At 30.4% G+C, this 25,400-nt stretch overlaps 2 protein-coding genes across 2 annotated transcripts; one reads left to right on the top strand and one right to left on the bottom strand.

Moving 5' to 3' along the window:
* The first annotated feature begins 1,079 nt into the window (after window positions 1–1,079).
* LOC111037279 lies at window positions 1,080–7,173 on the top strand. Its single transcript, XM_022319762.1, has 4 exons — window positions 1,080–1,627; window positions 4,894–5,075; window positions 6,657–6,758; window positions 6,830–7,173. The coding sequence occupies exons 1-4, from the start codon at window positions 1,450–1,452 to the stop codon at window positions 6,923–6,925; spliced, it is 558 nt and encodes a 185-aa protein (XP_022175454.1). The 5' UTR covers window positions 1,080–1,449; the 3' UTR covers window positions 6,926–7,173.
* On the bottom strand, window positions 7,032–10,424 carry LOC111037278 (tubulin alpha-1 chain). Its single transcript, XM_022319761.1, has 3 exons — window positions 10,291–10,424; window positions 8,348–8,570; window positions 7,032–8,286 (listed from the first exon to the last, which is right to left on the bottom strand). Exons 1-3 carry the CDS (start codon window positions 10,291–10,293, stop codon window positions 7,160–7,162), a joined length of 1,353 nt encoding a protein of 450 aa, XP_022175453.1. The 5' UTR covers window positions 10,294–10,424; the 3' UTR covers window positions 7,032–7,159.
* Window positions 10,425–25,400: the final 14,976 nt, after the last annotated feature.

The raw sequence follows: 25,400 nt of genomic DNA, 5'->3' as shown, positions 1-25,400 counted from the left end.
CAAATCATTGCATATGGTACTAAAAACGATTCTGAACAGAGGCAGTGGTCTTCAGACTATATATATTTATAAATTATATTTAATAATTTATTTGTGTTAGGTACTTTTAGTAATTTATTTGTCTATTATTAGTACGGTAGGTAGATACTACTACAGTTTAGATTAAAAGAAAGCATCGACAATTATTATGAAAAAATTGTATATATGACAATGTCATATTATTTGTATTGACTTATAAATCAATAGGTACCAATGTACCGTAGAATTATGTCAATGGTGGATTCGTATTTCGTTGACACGAAGTATTATGATATTATAATTGCTTAAAATTAGTCTTTAATATTTTGAAAATGTGTGCAACGAAGACAACACATGTGGGTGTAGCGTCCTCTGAAGTTCTTGCGAATTACAATTAATATTTTTTAAATTACAGCAAAATAACTTAAAATATCGTTATTTGTTTAGATATCCGACTTAGTAATATGTTGACCTGAAAATATCTATAAGACATTGAATTTTACTTGAATATAAGATCGGGATTGGTCTGATTAAACACGAATAGCAGAAGTACATTCAATAACATAGGATTTGATAGGTATGATCCTATATATGTGACATGATGTAGATAAGATCTGGTTTAATTTAAAAAGAAGACTTTGGTGCCAGACCCTCCCTAAGGTTTACGAGGTATCATGGAAATCAGTGCACTAATAATTAGGTAGGACAATTTGCCACAACAATTTGCAGGCTTTGAAATATGAAGTTAAAATTGTACATAAAGGTAGCATTTGAAAAAATTATAAAAACTACTCGTAATAACAATGAAATAGTAAGAGATTTTATCAAATTTATAGCTTTATTATTATGTAAGAAATAAAAAAATTCATTTTTACATGTTATTATACCTTTCTAGATAATGGGTGTTCAATAATTGAATTACTGTTAAAATAATCAGCCTGTATAAATAACCTACACCACGCGTGTATACTGCTATACACAATATACTGTATATACACAATAGAAAACATCTGTGTCTACAGCAAACCAATGGAAGAGGTGTGAAAAATAAAAACATATAACCGACTTTCGTATCATTATTTGATCGTAGCACTGTACATTATTATATTATTATTTTCTTTATTAAGAGTTTACGTGATTTCAATATAGGTATTTCGTTTCACTCGGAGTGCAAGGCTCAAATATTTTCACAAAACGATAATCATCATAGTTTATACATTCATTTCGATTTAGTTTTAATCTCAAAATACCTGCACGCGTTATACCATTATATGATTAAAAACCGTTTAAAAACTAAAACAAAAACCATCGTCATCGGCCGCAGTCTGACATTTGAGGTCGCCGAGATAGGTAGGACCCCGATGACCAGTGCAGCAGAACTGAGTTAGAGTCAATCGGTACTTTAATATAAGTACTTACTTCAGCTACATCATGCAAATAAGACACGTCATTGGATTTACGCTGTTGTTGGTAGCTGTGCCATTGCAGTTGTACTTGATGAAGTACAACCAAGACTTCAGACACTTGGTATCGGAAATCGTGAAAAACTTAACGGATGACCTTCTGCAGCTGTCTAGCGACTACGTTACCGGATGTGTCAGCACCACGAGTAAGTGTTTGATTCCCATGAATAATTTCTGAAAATGTTATCTGAAATTTGGTATATTCTTGTCAGGCGGTTTTCCACTTTCGTTCTGTAAATTGTAAATTTAATGACACCAACAGTTTCAATATAGAACATACTCAGCTATAGGCCGCCCATTATCGTGAAAACGATTTGTGACTACTAAAATTAACACTCCTCAATCATTAAACCCGGTGGCGGTATTAACAATGATATTCTGAATATTATTATTGATCACGTCACATGATTCAGTCATACCGCGGATTAACAGCATTAATTAATATAAGGCGAAATAAGATAGGTTTAAGATCCCTTGTAGAAGACTTACTTCAGATTCCGAGTTGAGAAATGAATGTATATTGGTCTTCCTCTTGTGATAGTTATATTTGTCATCGTCTTTTGCCTACATCTAGTTGATACTTTTTTTTAGTCAAAAGTAAAAAATACCCAGTACCTACTTTTGAAAATGATCGAAAGAACGAGAAAAATCAATTCTACTTTTTATTTATTTGTAATTTAAACCATAGACACTTGAAATTTTTTAAATATTTTGGCTCTTCTTTTGTAATTTATAGACTTGAAATCATCTACTATTTTTAGTTTTTTTTTCAAATATCACAAAGCTTGAAAAATGAATACAGGGTTCCTCATAAGTTATTCTTAAAGCAATTTAAAAATTCTGAAAATGCATTGGATACAACTTTTTTCATAGTCATTTGTAATTTGATAAAATTGAATATTTAAATGAAAAATACCGATTATAGTTGTTATCGTTATACAGTAGCAATCGCGACTTGAAACTTTTCACCATTACGTATATAATTATTATTTATTTCCATTTTAAGGTAATTTGTGGTTGTTCAATAATAAAAAGTTTATCACACGGCGTTATGGATATGCAAATCAGCTACATTTGTGTCGTGGGTTCCCTTTTATCCAACAAGTTTGATTGACAATTTTTTTTTCAATTAAAATATTTAAGTTTTCTATAAACTACTAAACTAGACACAGATCTTCATGATTCTACAATTGCGCTGGCTGCACTACTACGATAATATAACGATAATATTATATTATATATATTATTATAATATTATTTATGGTTAAATTACACAGCCTGCAGCTGACAACTGTAAATTTTAGTGTAGACTGTAGTCGGCGTAATCGACAGTTGCTACTATTTATAGTTGGTTAAAAGCTATATTAATTTTTAATTTTTTTTGTGGTTAGTGTTGACTCGTTGTTTTTGCGTGAAAACTGAAAAGACCATTGGCCAACTTAATACTATTTACAGTTTAAATTGTATTGTGGACGTAATGCGAAAGGTGGACGTAATGCGAATTTTGTGGACGTAATGCGAAAGCTTGTGGACGTAATGCGAAAGTTTGTGGACGTAATGCGAAAGCAGTCCCCACTCCGGTTCTCGATACCACGAAAAAAAAAAAAAAGTTTAAATTGTATTTCTTCATAACTGTTTAACACTTTATTTTCTAAATATTTTGAATATTTTTGAGCTATTTATAGACGTAAGAAAATTTGGAATTTTTTTTTAATGGTTGACGATAAACAATTGTTCTCGGTGAAAAACTTAAAAATTGAATAGAAAGTTCCTCGTAATTTGTTTTTAGTGAACATTAAAAAAAAAGTTGAAAGTATGATTTTTGGTATAAAAGTAAATTGACCCATTTTTCAAATTTATTTTTTTTAAAGTCTTTAAACGTGTTTTTCAAGTTCTTGTAAAAATTGAGTAAATATTTGATTTAAATATCATAGTGTATTTAATGTATCTATCTAATTTTGTATGAAAGACTGAAGTTGGAATTTCGACAACATTTTTTTTTTAATTAGGGTAAATGCATCGTGCCATCATGGGTGCTGTAAAATTATGATAAATTGTCAATTGTTTTATTTTTATCTCCACATGAACAATTCAAAAAATATAAAGAATAGACAGTTATATAAAGTTATATTTATTATACAATGGTCAGAAATTATTGAACTCACGGTTAATTGACTCATTCGCCCATTGGACTTAAAACAACTGGTCCCGATTTTCACGTATACTAACAAACAGCAAAAAAATCGCCTATTAGACTTGCACACAGATTAATGAGGTCATTTTGAACCTGAGAATGAAAAATCCAATCAACTCTAGATGGATTTTTATCAAAAATGTATTAGGTACCTAACTATTACAATATTTTACTACTTTATTTTTAATTAAACAACATTTTCATCTATTCATACGTACTCCAACATTATTTTTACAATCATACATTTAATTACATACAGCCGAAATCTTAATAAATACTTTTAAAGTAAATAATTAGTACATATTTATTAGTAATTATTTTAAATTTTTATTGGCCTTTTGCGTTAACTCATTCAGAATGGTCTCCATGGTCTGGTAACAAAGTGAGTCTAATAAGCGGCGACCACTGCATATAATATTATAATGTATTTGTATAAACTAAACACTATAACAGTATAATTCACCTAATATATTAGTAACAGTTTTCGAACAAAGCGAGATAATCAAAACGTTGACCTTTCAAGCCCCCAAAAACATTTTTGAAATAAAATAACATTTTGCTCTTTTTTTAATAATTTAGTAATAATAACTTATGAGAAACATTGTACTCAATTTTCAAGCTTTTTGACAAAGCAAAAAAAATTTAAAGATTTGAAAAAAAAATAAAAAATTGTAAATGTATATAAATAGCTCAAAAAGAGTAAAACTATTTTCGTGATTATAGGTATAAAGCACAGAAAATGCTAATATAGACATTTGGTGAAAAATTCAAGTATATCTACGATTATTCGTTTTTGGATAACCTACATCAAAATAAAAAAATCGATTTTGTCAAAAACCACTTTTGATTAAAAATGACCGTTTTTCCAATTATAAAGAAACGTACTGGAAATGTTTTATTTTTTACCACCCAAAGTAGCCAAGTAGGTACCAATAAGTAATAACTAGATTCGCTCTACCTACTACCAGAAAATAAAATGAAGTTGAAAATGTTAAGCTGCTCCAAAAGATGATATCACATTTATTTTTAAAACATACATTGTTCTAAAATCAATACATTCATAGCTCCGCTCAGAATCTAATACTACAAAATAAAAAAAATATTATTTGATTATTTATTATAATATTGTAAATATATGTTATTCTTAATCACAAATCTAGTATACATTTGCTTGCTGTTTAATTTAAATAACTTATAAGTATACTCAATATTTTCAAGACTATTACCTGCAAAGTACATATGACTATTTGGGATTATCAGAACCATTTGAAGAACAAGAAGTGCCAGAAAATTTAATTCGAAATTTTAGACCACCCCATTTAGAATTCAGTATTGGAAACGTGGTATTGATACATGCCATGATACCTGGCATCATTGTTGGATGGAACATTGATAAGACAGTGAGTTTAGTACATGAATCCTCAAATTAATAGTAATTAACAAGTCAAATAAAATTGTAAGATAAATTCACTGGTCAAGAATTTCCAAAACCCAACCCCTCTGGGCTGGGCTATTGAATACGCAATTACTAGCACCATGCCCCACTTATTACTACAGCATATAATCCAAAACTGAACTATTCATTTGATCAGTTATTAGTAGCATTATATAATACATTCAAACAAAACAAAACAAATGTACATTTAAGTTGCTCGACAGCGGAGCACTTCATCCTTGCGGGTCGTCCATCCCCCCTCGTGCCACAACATCGTTTATTATTGAAGCTCGGAACTTTATGCATTTACATATTTCTTAGGAAGCTACATATTAAAAATCTGATCTGATATAAATTCGTTTCATAGTACCTACATATAATCTAAATACAAAAATGTGTTGCATGTTTGACTAACTTTACATAATGTTGCATATTTAAAGATTTTAAGATGTATAAAAAATTTACAATTTTAAAATACTCATAACTCGCGTTAAAATTAAAATATAATAAAAAACCTATGAGGTTGCCTAGATAATAATCTTACCTTTAGATTTTATAAGAGGTCAATTTGCACTAATTTTTAAACTAACGGAGCTACACGTGTTCTGCTGAGCGTAAAATTTGCTATGTTACCCACTTGTAAGACAGAGACAACACATGCAGGTATCACGTCCTCTTAATGTCTAAAGAGAAAACATCCTTAAATGATCATTCTGCATTCACATACGTGGCTAAGTTTAGTGGAAATGTTTTTAATATTGATTCTAAAGTATTGTTTTGAAAATATTGTAAATTACATCGATTCGGAAAGAAAATTCAATGCATAATAACATTTGATATTTGCTGTATTAGGTAATTGATAATTTTTAATTTTATATTTTGGACTGTGAATTATCGAAAAAATTTTCTACTAACTCCTACTAACAAAATGTACAAATAAAAAATGTACACATCTTATTAAAAAATAATTATCAATAATTTAGGTCATTGAAATACATAAATACCTAAGTCCTACATGTTTATTTTAAAAATAACTGCATATCGTACCGCATATTACATAGTAAAAGCTTTTATAGTAAATAAGTATGCACATATTTCATCATTTTTAGAGCATTAAGTTCCAAGCTGTTTATTAAGTTAAAAACTTACCAACATCGTAATTATATTTCGCTCTTCAAGAAAGAATGGGCTCTGTCCCTCTTACACTCCTTCAGCGCACATGAATAACCCCACTATCGGATGCTTTCATCCTACTCCAGTGGTTTAAACGATGTTTAAGTAAGATTTAAATCACCCTACCTAACCGGCATTTCACAACTATTAAAAACATGCAATTTCTATAAGTTCATTGCATTTCAGTTTTCCACAAAAATAATAAATATAATAATACATGCTTCAACCCGATTTGTTTTTGTATAGCTGTCAACCAATATTAATATAGGACCCCTTCAGTAGATTGATACTTAGCATTTTTATATTAATAAACAAAACAAATTGTTACCGTCATTAACTATTTGAATATTTCCTAATATTTTTATTTTATCAGGATCTCACCAAAGAACCAGAATATCTAATTTTAGTAGAAAATCATGGCGAATTGATGAAATTAGATCAAGATAAAATTATAGTTCAATTACAAAATATGAAGGTAAAATAAATATAAGTCTCTAACTTTCTACTAAAAATAATAATTATATCCAAAATAAAACTACATTTTAGATCAATCACAAAATGGTCGATCAATATTTTGAAAGTTTTGATGGAATTGGATACCTACCAAATGTATCACTCAAGAAAATGTACCCGAAAGGTTAAATCCACCTTCAAGCAACAACTGTACAAATACATATAGTAATATAGGTAGAAATTATAAAGTTGTAAGGAACGGGATAAATATTGTTAAGAAATAAAAACAAAAAGATTTCATTTGAGTTTGCTTTCTTTTAAATAATAAAATGTCTAAAAATGTCCATATAAAAAAAAAATACTGAGGTTAATTTAATTTTTGAAGTTGTAAAATCAAGCATGGGTTGTTTGGAACTTCGATGTTTAGTATTCTTCACCACCTTCGCCTTCGCCTTCGACGGAGTCCATGCCAACCTCTTCGTAATCTTTCTCTAGAGCAGCCAAATCCTCACGAGCTTCAGAGAATTCTCCTTCTTCCATACCTTCTCCAACATACCAATGGACGAAAGCACGTTTGGCGTACATCAAGTCGAACTTGTGGTCCAACCTAGCCCAAGCTTCAGCAATAGCTGTAGTGTTGGACAACATGCAGACGGCACGTTGTACTTTAGCCAAGTCACCACCGGGTACCACGGTTGGGGGTTGGTAGTTGATACCAACTTTGAAACCAGTTGGACACCAGTCAACAAACTGAATTGTTCTCTTGGTCTTGATGGAAGCAATGGCAGCGTTGACGTCTTTGGGTACAACATCACCACGGTACAACATGCAACAAGCCATGTATTTGCCATGACGTGGATCACATTTCACCATTTGGTTGGCTGGTTCAAAACAAGCGTTAGTGATTTCTGATACGGACAATTGTTCATGGTAAGCCTTTTCAGCGGAGATGACTGGTGCATAGGTGACCAATGGGAAATGAATACGGGGGTATGGGACCAAATTGGTCTGGAATTCAGTCAAGTCAACATTGAGGGCACCATCGAAACGGAGAGAAGCTGTGATTGAAGAAACAATCTGGCCAATAAGACGATTCAAGTTAGTGTAAGTTGGACGTTCAATATCGAGATTACGACGGCAGATGTCATAGATGGCTTCATTATCGACCATGAATGCACAGTCACTGTGTTCAAGAGTTGTATGTGTGGTCAAGATGGAGTTGTATGGCTCAACTACAGCTGTGGATACTTGAGGGGCTGGGTAGATGGCGAATTCTAATTTACTCTTCTTTCCGTAGTCAACGCTGAGTCTTTCCATCAACAAAGATGTGAAACCAGATCCAGTACCACCTCCGAAAGAGTGGAAGATCAGGAAACCTTGAAGACCAGTGCACTGATCAGCCAATTTCCTGATTCGGTCCAAAACAACATCAACAATCTCTTTTCCGATAGTGTAGTGTCCACGTGCGTAGTTGTTGGCGGCATCTTCCTTACCAGTGATCAATTGTTCAGGGTGGAACAACTGGCGGTATGTTCCAGTTCTTACCTCATCTGTAATCAAAGTGTGAATTAGATACTTTAATAGAAAATGTATATTTTACAATAAACTTACCAACAACAGTTGGTTCGAGATCAACGAACACAGCTCTTGGCACATGTTTGCCTGAGCCAGTTTCGCTGAAGAAGGTGTTGAAGCTGTCGTCTCCACCTCCAATGGTCTTGTCAGATGGCATTTGACCATCTGGAGCAATTCCATGTTCCAAACAGTACAATTCCCAGCAGGCATTACCGATTTGAACACCAGCTTGGCCAACGTGTACAGAGATACATTCACGCTATAAAAATAATTGCATTATTAGAACAAATTTTAAGTTTAATTTTAAAAAAATATATCTATTGAGGTTAGATAATATATTAATTGCAAAAGAGACATTCAAATTAATATGACGGAATAGGGTAGTAATGTTAATACAGATCAATCACCTATTGCTGTAGGTCTTGAAGCAAAAAAGTAGACAATGAGGCCAACATATATTATGTAAATATCCAATGATAATACCTATAATAGAAGAGTAGTGCCAATAGAAATATTTAGTTGTCTTCACAACAACCATTAATATTTTAAATCTAAATTGAATTTCAATGCTGACTATGCAAAATTAAATGTTAAAAAATAACTCAATTGAAGCATCAAATATGTTTACTTTATCTATGAATAAGTAAGTAAAATTTATAGTTAAGATAATAATTTTGAAGAACTAATGACATAACAAAATGTACATGATTAGATAATAAGTTATTGAAAATGTAGACGAGTATAATGTCAAATAGGTATATAATTCAATACCAGGGGTACTAATAATTCAAAATTTGTTAGTTAACGAGATGGAACATTTTAACTATGTACCTTCTCAAGATTAAAAATGTTCAATTAAGTAGGTGATAAAATAAGGAGAATTCTATTTCAGTATGCCTTAATTGAAAAATAGTTACATATGGGAGAAAACATTAAAAATTGTATTTGTTGAGCAGTTTCTAATGACTTTCAATCATTTAAAATTTAATTGCTGTACCTAAGTAAAACTACCCATACAACCAATTTAAATAATTATCAAGAATAAGTACAATAAAGATCTATATTCACATCTAGTCACTTAGTTTAACTTATGATGTTTGGGTAATAGCAAATTTGACAGCATTAATTAAAAACAGTGTTCAGAGAAAGTTAGTGAAATGAGATGTTGTGAAAAAGTAGAAGGATTCAAATAAAAGATAAAACAGTGATCGATATTAAAATCGCAATGATCCCAGATATATCACATTCAATGCAAATCTTATAATTTGAAATTCCGATATCCAAAAACATTTCCTAGGAGAAATATACCACCAAAAGGGGCCTATTTTCAAAAACAATTTCTTTCTCTTTACTCTTTCGAATGAGGAACAATAAATATTCATAATATAAGTACTAGATACTAACCCCCTACAGAAGCGAAATATATGACGATGGCAACGCCATTGCTGACGCCTGATCGTCGACAAGACCCGCTTCAGTGATTTCAGAAAAAAACCAACCGGGATTCAGTCTTGAAAATACTTCCACCCAAAAAAGTGAAATTACGACAATTTATAGAATTTCGTAAACGGTCAAAGTAGGTTGATCAAATTCAGTCATGTCCGGTTTATAAAATTGCCACGTCATACGAATGACGTACACGGGCATAAAGAGAAGACGCTCTCGGTTAACGGTTTTCCGTGCGAGTTCCGGTCACGCCCATCCGGTTGTCGGCCGGAAGCGGTCGAAGAAAATCGGAAAAAATGTGACGGCGAGGACACCAGCGAGAGCCGGTGCGGGACGACAAATACACCTAGGCAGCGGCGATCGTTGACACCGGCAAGGCGGCAACCGACAGGGAAACACGGACGCGTCAAGATGGCGCGACGACCGTTGGGACGAAGTGTTGACAAACGAAGTTTACAAAACGTATAACGACCACGACGACAATAATACCAAAATGTTATGATATTGCGCTAAAACAAATATCGTTTACTTACCATTTTGAAGTTTGAGTGTTTTCGTTGGATAGGAACGAATTGTTGAAGTAAAAAACTTGAGTTGTATTATGTCAGACAAGAAGCGATCGAAGCAGCTTCGTTCACGTCCAAACACAAATTGACGTCCAATGGCCGACGGTACCCGTGTTGTATGCTCCGAAACCCGCCTGCAGACCGACGACGCGCTGTTCGGCACACCGGCATTGCGGTGCCTACGCTTCCCACCACATCCGCACCGCTTGCCCGTGAATCACCAACGCACACGCAACGAACGTACCCCGCCGCGCCCCGCCAAGCAAAAGTCCGTTAAATTATTTCCTTTTTAATATTTTTCTATCGCTCTCGCTCCATCTCCCTCGGCAGTTTGTTTGTCTCGTTCTCTCGTTTACCAGCCAATACTGCGCCTCGCCCCGACGTTTTATCGTTGTTTCGTTTCCTGTCGAATGACTCGGTATGACGATATCGGCTCTTATCGCAAGTCTCAACCGAACTAAATAAATAACCTTTGACTGAGTTTTTAACGGTCCACTTTTTTGTCTTTCGAATAATATCATGATTTTTGAATGTCTACAAAAGTGAACGGTGAACACGATCATGTCACACGTTTAGGAATAGTAGGAATCTTGGTTTTCCGCGTACGACCGCTTTTGCTTGTAACGAAAATATGTCACCTTATATAGTTAGATTCATCAGTTGCATACTTATTACTTACATGTACCTATCTAATACCTATGCAGTTTTGTCACGCAATACGCCGTTACAACTCTCAACACTATTTTATCACAATATACTTTATAGTATGGTTTTATTGTACAGTACCACAGAGTGCATAATACGGTTTTAAATGTGAAAAGTGCTAGTACAATACTATAATTTGATGAATACAAAATTATAACTTGCGTTTTATCAAACAAATCTAGTCGGACTTAGTACTATAGTACACTGAAAAGTGATAAAGGGAACTATAGTTTATGTGATTTATTATAAACCATAATATTTGTACTCGATTAAAAGTAACTCGCTTCGTACTAGTATGATGTTGACCCATAATAGTTGAATCGCAGTAAAAAAGTCCGGTACATAATAATATTTAAAATAATTTATATGAAAATAAAAATTTAATAATTTTAACTGCCAGGTCTTGTATAAAAAAAATCGGATTAGTTATTTATACAAAAACAACAAATATATTATTATATAACAATAATTATTTCTATGTGTGATGTTAGTACCAGACTATATTTTGTTAATTTTGTCAAGTGAATAATTTAATTGAAATTACGGTTTAAGATATATCTCCGTGATTATTTCGTCTTTTCTATATTATTCTTTTATCACTTGTGCTTATTGTAAACCTTTAAATTACAGATTGTACAATTCTCTTGTTTAAAAATAAAAAAAAAAAAGATATAACTCCGTGATTAAAATTTATATTAATACTAATTGCAAAATTTAAAATGTATATTAATACTAATTGTGCATCAATCACATATTTTCTTTTGTCCAATAATATGTACCACCGTACCGGAATTTTTAGGCTTCGGATTTTTTTACCGTTGACTTTTTTACATCGAACTTTTGGTAGTCTACCGTAAAACTTATGTCGTTCAAAATTAATTTAGCTCTATCGAATCTAAGTATTGAAATATTTAAACAATATACGTAGTATCTACTGCAAATCTGTAACTGCAACAGCAGTAGGTAGTACCGTTGTAGGTACAGTGTACACCACTTATTTTTATTTTTTTCATCTCTATTAAGCATTTAAGCTTGGCTTAAACTTTAACTGATGTACCACCATATTATGATAGTGACGGCACACTTATCATAATTCATATTAGTCAATATTTCAATAATAATAAAAAGCCCGACCATTTTTTTCTTTAACATTGTTATTATCTACACGACTACTTTATATAATATTCTTATGTATACCCATTGCCTAGTGAATAGTAATGTGATTAATTACGTTTAAAAATGAATTATATGAAGTATGAATTTCCAACAAAATAAAACTTTATTTATAGAATATAAGTCAATAAGCAATAGGACATAGTTCATTAATAGTGAAACAGCTACTTAAGTGGCCTATCCGGGTACTCGGTATCTCATTGAGTAATTCATGCGTAGGTATCAAAAAAAATTAAAAACACTTTCAACTTTTCAAGGTATTATGAAAAAATGTTAATAACCTTGCAGAAGTCTAATGTAGACACGTATAGAATTTATTATTTTAGAATGATAAATAATATTTAGAAATCTGAGCCCTAAATTTGTAAACCTTTACCCAAATATAATTACGTTATTATTATTGTTATTGTTATTATTATTATTATTATTATTATTATTATTATTATTATTATTATTACAATTATTATTATTGTAACTTTATGTTGGACCGATTTGCGCCAACGAAAAACATTCAATAGACGATTGTTAGAAAACAACAAATGCAAAGTAACGGGTGAACATGTGCATATTGACAGATTGACAGACCATCACAATAGGCACTACTATACTATAAATATCATCAATGACCGAAATATATACCAACATGGCTACATTATTATAAGTGTATTAAATTTGAAAATTAATGGGCTGCACAACAATAATAAGATTACATTTCAAAAGTTTCTACAACATATTTTCCTGACAAAAGAAAACGGTTCAACAACATTTATATAATAATATACTAACGATATTTAATATTTATTGGTTTATTATTTATACGTCAATAAATATTCATAAATATGAGACCATCTCAACAACAGTACCAAACGTGATGATTTGTTCTGAGTTTATTAAACCTGTGCTTAGTAAACCTCTGGGATGGCACGCTGTCGAAATGGATGCCAAAAGTCCTGGAGAATATAATTTATTATTAGACACATCTGAGGTAGAAAAAAAAGTTTTCGAGTGTCTAAGATTGAACTTCTTTTAGTTCCTTTCACTCTATTCTTGTATTTCTTGTTCACGATTGTCTGTAGACATTGCCTACTTGTTCAACGAACCACGGTTAAAATATAGAATAATTTAGATATGTACGACTGATATGAGTACAAACAGTGAACCATTTAAATGAATGATAATATTAATATTCGTTTGGTATACCAATGGTTTTTCTTTCTTGTCGGGGTATTTTTTTACATGCATTATATTAAAAAACAAATGCAATTACTAATTAGTGATTATCATTTTAAAAAATCTAACTAATATTACATTTTTTGATACGGTTGTTAGTTATTCTTATACCCAGAGTTTCAAAATAATTATAACGAATATACTTAAAATTGTGTATTCCGATTTTAATTGAAGGCTTCTTATAATTTTCATTTTTTATAACAATTAAGATTTAAATTCTTAATATTATTAGATCATGACATGTGCCTATTTTAATTGTATTATGTTTTGTGATTACGTGTTGTATTTATTGGTTGTCACTTATCACTGTATAATAATATTATCAATTATTTTTACTGATAAATAAAAAAAGTTCATTTTAAATCATACATTCATACTACCTTCAATAATACTCAAATCACAGAATAATTAATGAATGCTTAATTCTCAGTAAAACTTCTAACATTGAATAATGGATGTTGTTCAGTTATTATTATTTATTATTAGTAATTACCTACTTATTAGTTTTTTACTTATTATTAATAATACGGAAATACGTAATATTTTGTTGGACGTAGGTTGTGGTCGTTGTAGAAATGTTCTTACATGGCTTATGGCTTCATTGTATATAAAAATCTGGATGCTTTTCTATGGGCGTTCATATTATATTATACGTCTATAAGGTAGGCTATAAAAAATGGGGGCCTAGATAAAGTGCTTGCGAATGCATGAGTCATCTGACTACGTTACGTTTTCAATTATTGGTATTTGAAATCGATTACAAAATAAAATGAATTATTTTTAAATATTTTATACTTAACGTTGATTTGATAATATTATTTAATATTTGATTGAGTTACACGACAATGAAGTTGGCTTAATTAAAATAATTTAGTGCAATTGTGTGAGGTATTTGTTATTTGTATTTATTTGGTTACACAGACACAATACTCACATTATATTATTGATTTTATAATTACGTACCTACCTTTATGGATATTAAATACAGAATGCTCGTCCTATTTTTTCTTCAATAATGTAGTTATTCAAAATCTGATTTTTTTATATTTTTAATTATACTTAAAGACCACATTACGAAATTCTTAAGATTGTTTGTACTGCTTAAGGAGTGTCTTTAGAGATAAAAACTTGTGCTTTTCTTATGAGGATAACCTTTTTCTGTTATAAAATATTTAGTGGATAATATTTTTAAAAAAGGTTTACCTACCAGAATAAAAGTTCTAATAAGTAATTTTTGAGTTATTCAACTTTGGATAAGGATAATAGTTTCAACACTTATGGATTGAAAACTAACCTAAGGATCCTATGGTGATTTGAACATTTTAGTACCTAATTAAAATTAATCTATCAACATTTTTTTTTGTAAAAATGGTCCAAATATTTGTATAATATATTAAATCCAATATTACATATATTTTATATTTTTGGAAAAACCTTTAATGTCCATTATATCCTTAGCATGAACCACGGAAAAAAGCCCAAAAAAAAAAAATCAAATATAAATGTGAACACGTCATGTATACTCTACTTCTAATTATTAATTATTAATTACCGAGTGGAGTGACCTATAACAAAATAAAATATGTTATAATTTATAAGTAATGAAAATAATGTCAACAATTAGTATCATGAGTAATTTTTATACAAATGTAGTATGAATACACCTTTTTTTTTTTCCAGTTTTGAACCGACGACGCTGCGGGAACTGCTTTCGCATTGCTTCCGCAGCGCAGTATGAATACACCTAAGATATTATACTTAAACCCCTGATGTTTTTTAACTTATAACTTATAACTGTATATTATGTATAGATGGGTTCATATTTAGATATATTTAATAAATTAACTTGATATAGTTATTAGTTAATATATCATATAAAATATGATAATTATAGTAAAACTTCTCAGTTGAAAAATAGAAATTTGTATCACTACAGAGTACAGGATACTTCTTAAGTAGTGCAAAAAAAATCAAGAGTTTGAAAATATGGTGTTTGAGTACATTCAAAAATGTAAATAAATTCATTTTTTTTAATGAAAAAAATGGGGGTTATCATGCTAGTTGAATCGCCATCGCCCATCACCCTGTATATATTATGTATAATCATTTAACATAAATGTATTTTATAAAATCATTAATCAATAAGTAACAATACAATAGTATAGAGTATAGACGTATAGTCAGAACTCAGAGATATTCACACCTACCTATGGTATAGTATAATACTAGTATGGTAATAGTTTATGAGTTATGAATGGGATAATGAATAATACTAGTAAAAATAGTAAGAAGTAGTAACTAATAACTGTAATAATATAACATTCGTATACATATTAATACATATTTCACTCACTTCAAAACATGTATGCCTATTGTTTTACATAATAAAGTGAATATTATGTACCTATACTTAGATACTCACAATTATTACTTATTTGCGTTTCCCTAAAAGTTTTATTTTCAATAACTGAAAATTAATAATAAATAGGATACAGCTTAATGTTTATGTGATATAACTCTTATATAGTTAAAACAAAAAATCAATAAAAATAATTCAATATCAAGTATTTCATATTTCCTTGGATTGGAAAATAAAAATGGTCCTAAATAGTCAATAAATATTATAATTTATAATCAGTTTACGATTACGTATATCATATTATTATTACTCTTTATCTAACATTCACGGTACATTACCACATTGGTACAATATTTTATTCTAAAAATTTAGTTGAAATATTTTATTTATTTATGGTATTATTGTGTAAATACTAGAGTGTAGGTAAACAGTTTAAAGACTGAAGACTCGTAATAAAGTTTGTATAATATATGTATATCCGTATAATAACTATTATTTTATACCAGAAACTTTTTTCTTACTAATTACTAATTTCCCTTCGTCAAATCAATTATTATAAGTGTGCATTTTTAATTGTTTACAATGTGCTGAAGATTGTTAATTATAGCGTTTTATTTATTTATAATTTACTTAGATAAGTCATAGAAGATTAAGCATTATAAACATCGATCAAAGAACATGGTTAAGTCGGATTATTGTCTCGTATTATTTTAATTCATAACCCAAACACTAGTAATACTTGGTATTAGGAATCGCATATGTATATTGCGAGTGCACAATATGGAGGGAAAGCTCAATTATAGGTTTGAATAAGTTCGATTGCACAACAGATTATTGAGTTTCACCGATCGTTTTAGTCGAGATTTATCCTTAAACGGAATGTTGTTAAGCGGTCAATGTGAAACAACACGATAACGTGTTTACCGTACAAAAACTGAATACCATGCAAGTTTAACCTATTCTTAAAATGAATTATTAAAAATACAAATTATTTCACACTGCAGTAGCGTCGTGTATTATATTTTGTGCTGTTACTGTATTTTTGTTTTCTGATCTTCGTTTCAGCTGTTTCTAATAGCACGATAGACGGATGATGTTCGCAATATATATTATTATAGTAGTAAATAGATAATGAAATATGACGACAAAAGAATTTACAACGCCGAGATCTCCCTCTCTCCAGTGACGGTCGAGAATAATAAAATTCGAAAATTATATTAATTCTAAGGACAAACGATCGTCACGGTTCAGATCTGGCAGGACGGATAGGAAGGACATTTTATTTTTTCAAAGATCATGACGTGAACAACCAAAATTTGACGGAAATTTTTTACAAACATTTTTTTTCGGAAGTCTATAATATTATTAAAACCGGTGAACTCCCCCTCCTCCGCCGCATACATCGCACGACAACACTCACATCGATCCATATTCCGTCTCCGCAGTCCATGTGGCGTCTATAGAGCACGGCGGCACGGAGTCGGGAGTTTCAGTTTTGGACGGTGGCGGCGTCGGCGATAATTTGAAAAGGTGCACGGCTGGTCTGTAGAACGACCGCCGCTGTTCGGCCCGGCCAAACAATTCCAAATATGGTCTGCGCGCGCCACTCTGCGACGGCGGCGGCGGCGGCGGCCCCCGTAGTCCGTACCCACGCCACACCGTACAACCGTCTGCCCACTGTGCCCACTCTTCCCCCCCTGAAAATCGTACGTACGGCTTCGATTTTAGGCTGAATCCGGTGGCAGAACGGCACAGAAGACAGAACTATTCCATATTTTAACATTCAGACGTTCTATTGTTCAGTATCTCTTTCTTCATCCCCGCCCTTCCGACCGGTTCTTACTTCTCACCCGTACTCGCTACAGAAGTATTATTATAATAATTTATACCAATTACAAAATATATTAATTATTGTACTTAACCACTTGTCTACGACCGTCAGACCATCTATATACGTAACGATAGATAGCACACCCGCGCGTTCGGGTGTAGCCGATTTGTATTTTAAATCAACAACAATGAGTTACTTAAAACAATAGGTATAACACGAATATAGGAAGCTTTCGATTCACAGAATGTCATAAACATTTGTAAATCAATGGACCGTAACTTATTGGAAATCCATGATTTTCGAGTGCCAACGACAAAATAATATAGTATATATTATGTAATTATTTTTCTCGTAATTATTGTGTACCAAACATCAACTGAACCACCACTCCCAGGCCGTTCAATTATATTATATTTTATATATTAACAATAATGATCACGATTTATAAGTAGGTACCTATTTACTGAAATGACCATTCTTTAATCCGGTTTCATTTCTTATCTCGATATTAATATGTTCTTATCCTCCTAATATAATATTTTATATCAAATATTAAAAAGTATTGGCGGATACTGCATAAACAAAGTCAAATTTTAAAAAATAATTCAAATATTTTTATATTTTATACTATGATAAATTATAATTGTATAGGCTACAATCAATGTTGATACCAAAATGACTGTTTACCAATAACTTAAAAACAATATTTTATTTTTGTGAAATGAATAATTTGTATTTTTGGACTAATGGTTTGACCCAAAATTTAAAAAATTTACTTAGACTTTATCTATACCCGACAGTAAAAAATTAGTCTACACTTTTGTCAACTTTTTTCAAATTTTTTTTATACTGCAATCTTTTATCCTAGACTTCTTTTATCTTTTTTTTTTGTAGCAATAAAACTACTTTTAATTTTTAAGCTTAAATATATTTGTATAGAAGTATATAATGCAAATATACATGTTAATATGTATATTAACTATTAAGAATAATGTATATATTATATATATCATATATATTAATCATTTATAGATATATTATATTTATGTATAGCTTAATAGATTATTGGATACAGTATATTTTTTTAATTTCAAAATGTAGAACACAAGGTACAAATTACATTATACGAGTAAATAACGGTTACATTTAATAAGTTGAACTGTATTTTTTGCTATTTTTCGTGGCGAGAATTAATTAATGAAAATTAAACTGCATTACAGTACTAGCAAACCATCAGTGCTCGAGCAATTATTTCAAGCAAAAAAGAAATATATGTGCAACACTGGAATAGTGTAATGTGTTTATTATTATGTATAATAAGTAATAACAATATAACAGTAATCTGTATATAGTGTAGTATTATACTGAATATAGTAGCATACTGCATACGATTTTCACTACATTCTACTTTCTAATATTGTTGCTTGTAAATTTAGTGCTCCAGTCATTACTTTTTTAAATAATAATAATGTAGCGCCAGTCACTTGAGCGTTAATGTGATAAAAAGCAACACAACAAAATTGCATACCCGCAAACCACTGCTGGAAATCATGAAATCATTCTGTTTCCGTTAAAACTGTTTTGACCTATATAATATGCAAGGGTATTTTATCTACGGTGTGAATAAGTGGATCCTGCAGATGCTAAAAAGGATAGGGGATGTGATTTTTCAAATTATAAAGCTACAAAAATGTTCAATACAAAGTATATGCCTGTATTATGGCTAGGTAGCCGTAGCTACATTATAAACTTATTTCGTATATTAGTTTCAATAAAAAGTTATGGATTTATTTCAATTCAAATATCACCCATACACTTACTGTTATTTTTTTGCTTATTAGTTTGAACACATTGACTAAATAGTGGTACAATTATATTGCTGGTTTAGCAGGTGAATAGGTGATTAAATCAGCAGTGGATGCTGTTTTATATTTCATTAATTTACAAATAAATTTAATTTTGAAAATTAGTTTTTATAACTAAATATAATATTTAATTTTTTTTTTATATAATATTTTGTAATAATGCTTTAATAAAAATTGAGTGGGTATGTTAGAGCTAAAGCCATCGGATTATTTTATACAAGTGCATTTATCGGCGCATCGTAGTGAAATTTTAGGTACTATTAGTATCATTGATTAAATGGTAGGTACTATATAAATCATTAGATTATAGAAAGTATAAAATTCAGTGAGCTACAACTATACAACCGAACGCGGGACGAATCACGAGAAACGTCAGTTCACAAAATAAAACGACGCTTCCTGTGAGTATCGAATTATTTTTATTATTGTCGTATCAGTGTGTCACTGCACTACCACAGCATAGGTTTTGTCAACCTAAATTAAAAATATTGATGGACATTTGAAACTGAAATGAAAATATTATGTTGATCCTTGTGACGGATCACAAAAATAAATATATATATTCTGAAACCCCTGCAAAGTTATAGAATATTATGATACATAACATAACTAAATACTGCAGATAGATCGATAGAATATAATACTAATTTAATATAACATGATAGAACTATTATAAGACTATGGCTATAATAAGTATAATTATTATCAAATAAGAATATTACCCAGGGCCTCAGCCCTCATTGCTCGCATAAGTCTTTTTTGAAATTTTTATTTTAAAACAAGTTATAAATATTTTAAAATTTACAAACAATTTACCATTTAATGTTCTTTAAAATCTTAAATATAAAAAAGTCCTGTGTAATAATATTCTTACCTTTTAAATTCAACAGTGGGTGATTGACTCTAATACTATGAAAAAAGTTTGATGTAAAATCGATTCTTTTAAACTTAAAATGTTCAATGTTATGCGTTACTTATAATATGGAGACAACAAATATGACTTAACTATATTAGTACATTCGGAGGAGCTCTTCGATAAACTATTTCAATTATTATGTACCTAATAATAAAGTGTACCACCCTTGTACCTACCTAATAGTACCGAATACTCAATACAACCTAATAAATATTTATTTGTCTATGGTACTTGCTACTTATAAATATTAGCGTATGAGTCACAATATCATACCGTACACATATACATCGGTTTTACTTCAATACGCATTAGGTAAACAATCATACATTCATACTATACACTGCGTACTGTCGCAACTCGCAAGGTAATTTGGGGGTAAACATATTATATAATATATTATATACCTATATACAATATACATAATATATACAATAGGGTTGTTGGTCGTTGGATGACTCACAATTTAAAAACTATATACAGTCATCAGTCATGAGTTTATCGCGTGTTATAGTAATGTTAAAATTCAACTTTTTAATTTTATAGGTATTGTGAGTTTATAATTTTATATTATGTGTGTGTATAACAACTATAAAAATATAAAATTATTCATATAAAAGTAAAGCTATTTGGTATACTAAGTTCAGAATAACTAATGAGGTAGAAGCCAGAAGGTAATATGGCAATATAATAATACCACTAATACAGGACTTACCCGTACCTATATATACCATAGTAATATATAGGTACTACAGGTTATAACAGGAAACTTAGATACTTTTGTAGGAATTGTAAAAATCTATTTTTTTATTTACTTGCACAAAATGTTATAATACAATATAATATGTAATTGTATTTAATACCTTATTAATTTAAACAAATTATAAATTAAGATTAATGTATATATATATTTTAAATCAAAATTGCTTATAAGACATGAAAGTATTCAATTTATCAAAAAAAAATTGTTGGAAATTAATAACTATGCACTATCGTCCTTTCTTAAAAAACAACCTACATTTAACCATAGACATATAAAACAACTAGATAGCAGACTACAGGATAATATTGTAATTGGCAGCCATATACCAATAATGCAAAATTGAATGATTGATATATTATACATGTATTTGACATTTGTAATACATATATCATATAAATATGTATAGGTAGGTTAGGATCTATTGAGTTATTTTGTAAACATTGGCAGTGGACATATGGCCGCACGCCCGCGCTACTTCAACGTTCCTGTGAGAATGTAACAATCAGCTATTATCTAGTTGTTTTATAAATTATATGTCATGCATTTAACAGAGTTAAAAAAGCTAGTACATCCAAGGCTTCGCCCTCCCTCTCCTTCCACCCCCTAACACTACATGTGCCATGACTAAATTTATATGAAATCTTTACACATCAATGATCATTAAAATTAAACAAGGTGATAAAACGTAACTAATTTTAATTAGGTGCTTAAAAATTACATTAGTGACTAAATTTATTAAACAAAAACACTGTTCCGATATCAAATAGAAAATATTCCGACCATTCAAGCTACTCCACTGAAACGAAGAAAATCTATTAGAACGCACTACATACATGATACATCTAGACACCTAAGTACTTATTACTCATCAATTCATCATGTGTTAATGGTGTGTGTAACCATCTTATTTACAGAGATTCTTGTGTTGATAGGCCGCACTGCCTGATACAGGCAATTAGGCAAAATAGCAAGAAGTTTTAGTAAAATATTTATGCGTGGGAATAAATCTTCGGGACATTTTGATGTGTCTAATGCATATTTTGGTAAGTCATTTTCTTCATTAGACCATTTTTGTTTCCAAAATTCAAATTCATTTTTTAATAAGTCCATGTGAATGTTTTGGTTATTAGATCTTAAATCTTCTTCATAAAAATGAATAGTTGGCTGTATATCACTAAATGATAAATTACCAATTCTGCTTGGTTATAAAGAAGATAAAGAAACAAAAATATTAGAGTTAATTTTAAAACGTTCATTAAATGATGCAAGAATATCATCTAAATATGGATAATATAATGATTGTCTGTACTAAGAAACATGGTCATTATTGAGTATTGCATAATTTTCTCGATGTTTTGGAGTTCCAGTCGGAAAGAGTAGTCACTCTTAGTTCACTCGTCAACCTTATTACTATGATATGAACCCATTACGCATTACAAAAAAAATATCTTACCAGAGATTCCAGGGGGGGGGGCTTAAGCACAAAGGCCAAAAGTCCACCCCCTGGATACGGCACTGGCAGTAGCATAAGAATGTTAATTAAATCGTTAGTTAAGTTTATAGGCAGATGTCATTATGTGTAAAAATATAATAATAATATAGCTTTAGTTATAGAAATCGAGCATCCAGCATTTTATACATTTTTAACTACAAAATATGCTCGACCATACAAAAGTCGAAAAAAGCAATATTTTGAGGAATAGACAAACAGTAATTTTATAATTTTAACAAACGTGACTTAAACATGAGAATTTAGAATTTGTATAATTGTTGAATGTGGCTCAGAAAAATGTATGATTTAAAAAAATGAAAACAAATTCAAATTCAAAATTTTGAAACAAAAGAAAGAAGTACAGCTATGAATGAGTAATAATAAAAAAAGGCTCAAAGTGGCCTTAAGTCACAACACATAAAAAATATATGAACATTTTATTTATAGTTAATTTAAAAACTGTAATTTTCCCTTAAACCCCGACAACGACCATACCACGTTGAATACACCAGTTCTCGTCCGATCACTGAAGTTAAGCAACGTCGGGCGTAGTAAGTACACTTGGATGGGTGACCGCTTGGGAACACTATACGGCCGTTGCCATTTTTTTGATTTTTATAAAAAAATATATTTTATTTTTAACTTGATGAATATTAAAATATTTTTTTTGCCGTCAATAACAACCTTGACTTGTTTTAAAGCTCCTTCTCAAGATAAATTTTAATCACTTAAATCATATTTAAACAGATAAGCTGCAATGAATTTATTTTTGAATTACGACAAAAAAACAAGACTATTTTATCGAAAACTTGTTGTACAATTAAATTCTCGTCTTTCTGGACTATTATACCTACCCTAAGAGCTCAAAGCATCAACTAGATCCAATTTGCTACCTAAACCATCAACACTTTTAAAATCTCCATGGGAGAACCTTAGACCTACTAAAATTTAGAAGTCTATACAATTTAACCTATTTACAGTTTTTTGGGTTTTCATGCTGCAAATCGCCGATACGTAAATGATGGAAATTGGAAGTATTGAATCATTAATACCACGAATTAATTAATTTGAGATTTTATTTTAAGATCTCAATTCTTAATTCGTGATATTTAGAACTGAAATTGTGATGTATTTTCTGATGATCCAACACGTGGGTGAGTACGTCAGACGCCGTAATTAAGTATTAGAAATTGTGTTTCAGCCTTCAGGTGATACTGATAAATTTAATGTAGTCTTAATACTGCATTTTTTAGAATTTATCTATTAACTCTTAAATATAAGGCGATTTGATTAAACGTTTCGGCACCTTATCGCTCAAAACATGCACGTATAGACGTATAGTACCTATGTAATCCATTCATTTTATAAAATTCATGAACGTTGATGACCGATTATAATCAGGGGTCCTCAGTTAATATTTTTGAAGGACTACATTAGAAACTGGAATTTGTTCGCTGGCCATCAAAATTTGCCAAAATCCGTAAAACCAATAAACAAAAACGATTAAGAGAACGTTATACCCGTAATATTAAGTGGTAAAAACAGGTCTACGAAAAACATACAAAACGCTATTAACAAATGGTTTTAGAGCAAAAATACCTATTATGAAATTTATAGAGAACAATATTTAGGAGACAACCACATATGCGTTTTTTTAAATATGAATTATTAAAATAGTTACAGTTGATTAAAAAAAGTAAAAAAATAGGTTTTTGTGCCGTTTATAACGAGCTGTATATTTAAAATAGAACAAAACACATATGAGGTTGTCTCTGAAATATTGTCCTTTATATATTTCATAATAGGTATTTTTTCTCTAAAATTACGGTTTTCATAATTTCACCTTAGATATATACAACAATTGTTGTATATATATATGTTGTAAGAAGAATAAAATTCCGAGGACCGTCATTTATACGTTCCGTGACCAACATCATACCATTCAGATTCAATCACTGAACGATAACGCGGTACTTGAATTTCATGGCTATTTTTTTTATAAATTAGAACTGAACGCGCAAAATAATGTTATGTAATCTATGCCCTATGGTTCGTTCCATAGACCTGTTAACAATCCAACAGCTAGTCAATTTGAATCCGCATATAAAAGACAGTTAATATATAATGAAATAGACAATAGTCACATCTTCTCGTGCTCAGAGTAGACGAGTAGAGTATCTTTATCTCTACGCTCTATAGGAACTAAAAAACAGCAATTTAATCATCTTTTCACACCATCAACTACTTAATAGCCAAATAGGTACGAGATTGTTATTTCTAATTTTAGCTCACGACTTCTTATACTAATATTGTGGCGGAGTGTCGTGCGAGTCAGGGAAATTTATTTTTCAAATTACAAGCTGATAAGCTATTTAACAGTTAACTATATTGGCGGGAAACATTTTTTATGGAAAAAACAATAAATATTAATTTTTTCTTCCCGAATACCCGCTTTTGCTTATCAGATCTTGTTTTATTTTTTCAAAGGGCTGGAGGTGCGGAAGTCCATGCATACTACATAGGTCTATGGTTCGTACCCGGTTCCGGTGATACGTGCAATTTTCAGTTAACTCTTAACTTAACTTTATAGTTAAATAATTTATTATTTTAGACATACTCAGTAATTACTCACATACTAGAGACTAGAGCTTGAGACTCTACAATAATAAATTACTATCTGTCCTTCTTGAGCCAGAATATTTTATTGACTTAATTAAGTCTTTATTTTATTAATCGTTGTGTGTAT

Source organism: Myzus persicae, unplaced genomic scaffold, assembly GCF_001856785.1.
Source record: "Myzus persicae strain clone G006 unplaced genomic scaffold, MPER_G0061.0, whole genome shotgun sequence".
Classification (NCBI taxonomy): domain Eukaryota; kingdom Metazoa; phylum Arthropoda; class Insecta; order Hemiptera; family Aphididae; genus Myzus; species Myzus persicae.
This window is presented reverse-complemented; position numbering and strand designations above follow the sequence as displayed.

What these genes read in the sequence shown, in the direction of transcription:
- LOC111037279 (XM_022319762.1), top strand. Translation starts at nt 1,450, where the DNA reads ATGCAAATAAGACACGTCATTGGATTTACGCTGTTGTTGGTAGCTGTG. An exon ending in CGGATGTGTCAGCACCACGA is followed by an intron (nt 1,628 to 4,893) that starts GTAAGTGTTTGA and finishes AATATTTTCAAG; the next exon opens with ACTATTACCTGCAAAGTACA. An exon ending in GATGGAACATTGATAAGACA is followed by an intron (nt 5,076 to 6,656) that starts GTGAGTTTAGTA and finishes TTATTTTATCAG; the next exon opens with GATCTCACCAAAGAACCAGA.
- LOC111037278 (XM_022319761.1), bottom strand. An exon ending in TCTCGAACCAACTGTTGTTG is followed by an intron (nt 8,287 to 8,347) that starts GTAAGTTTATTG and finishes CTTTGATTACAG; the next exon opens with ATGAGGTAAGAACTGGAACA.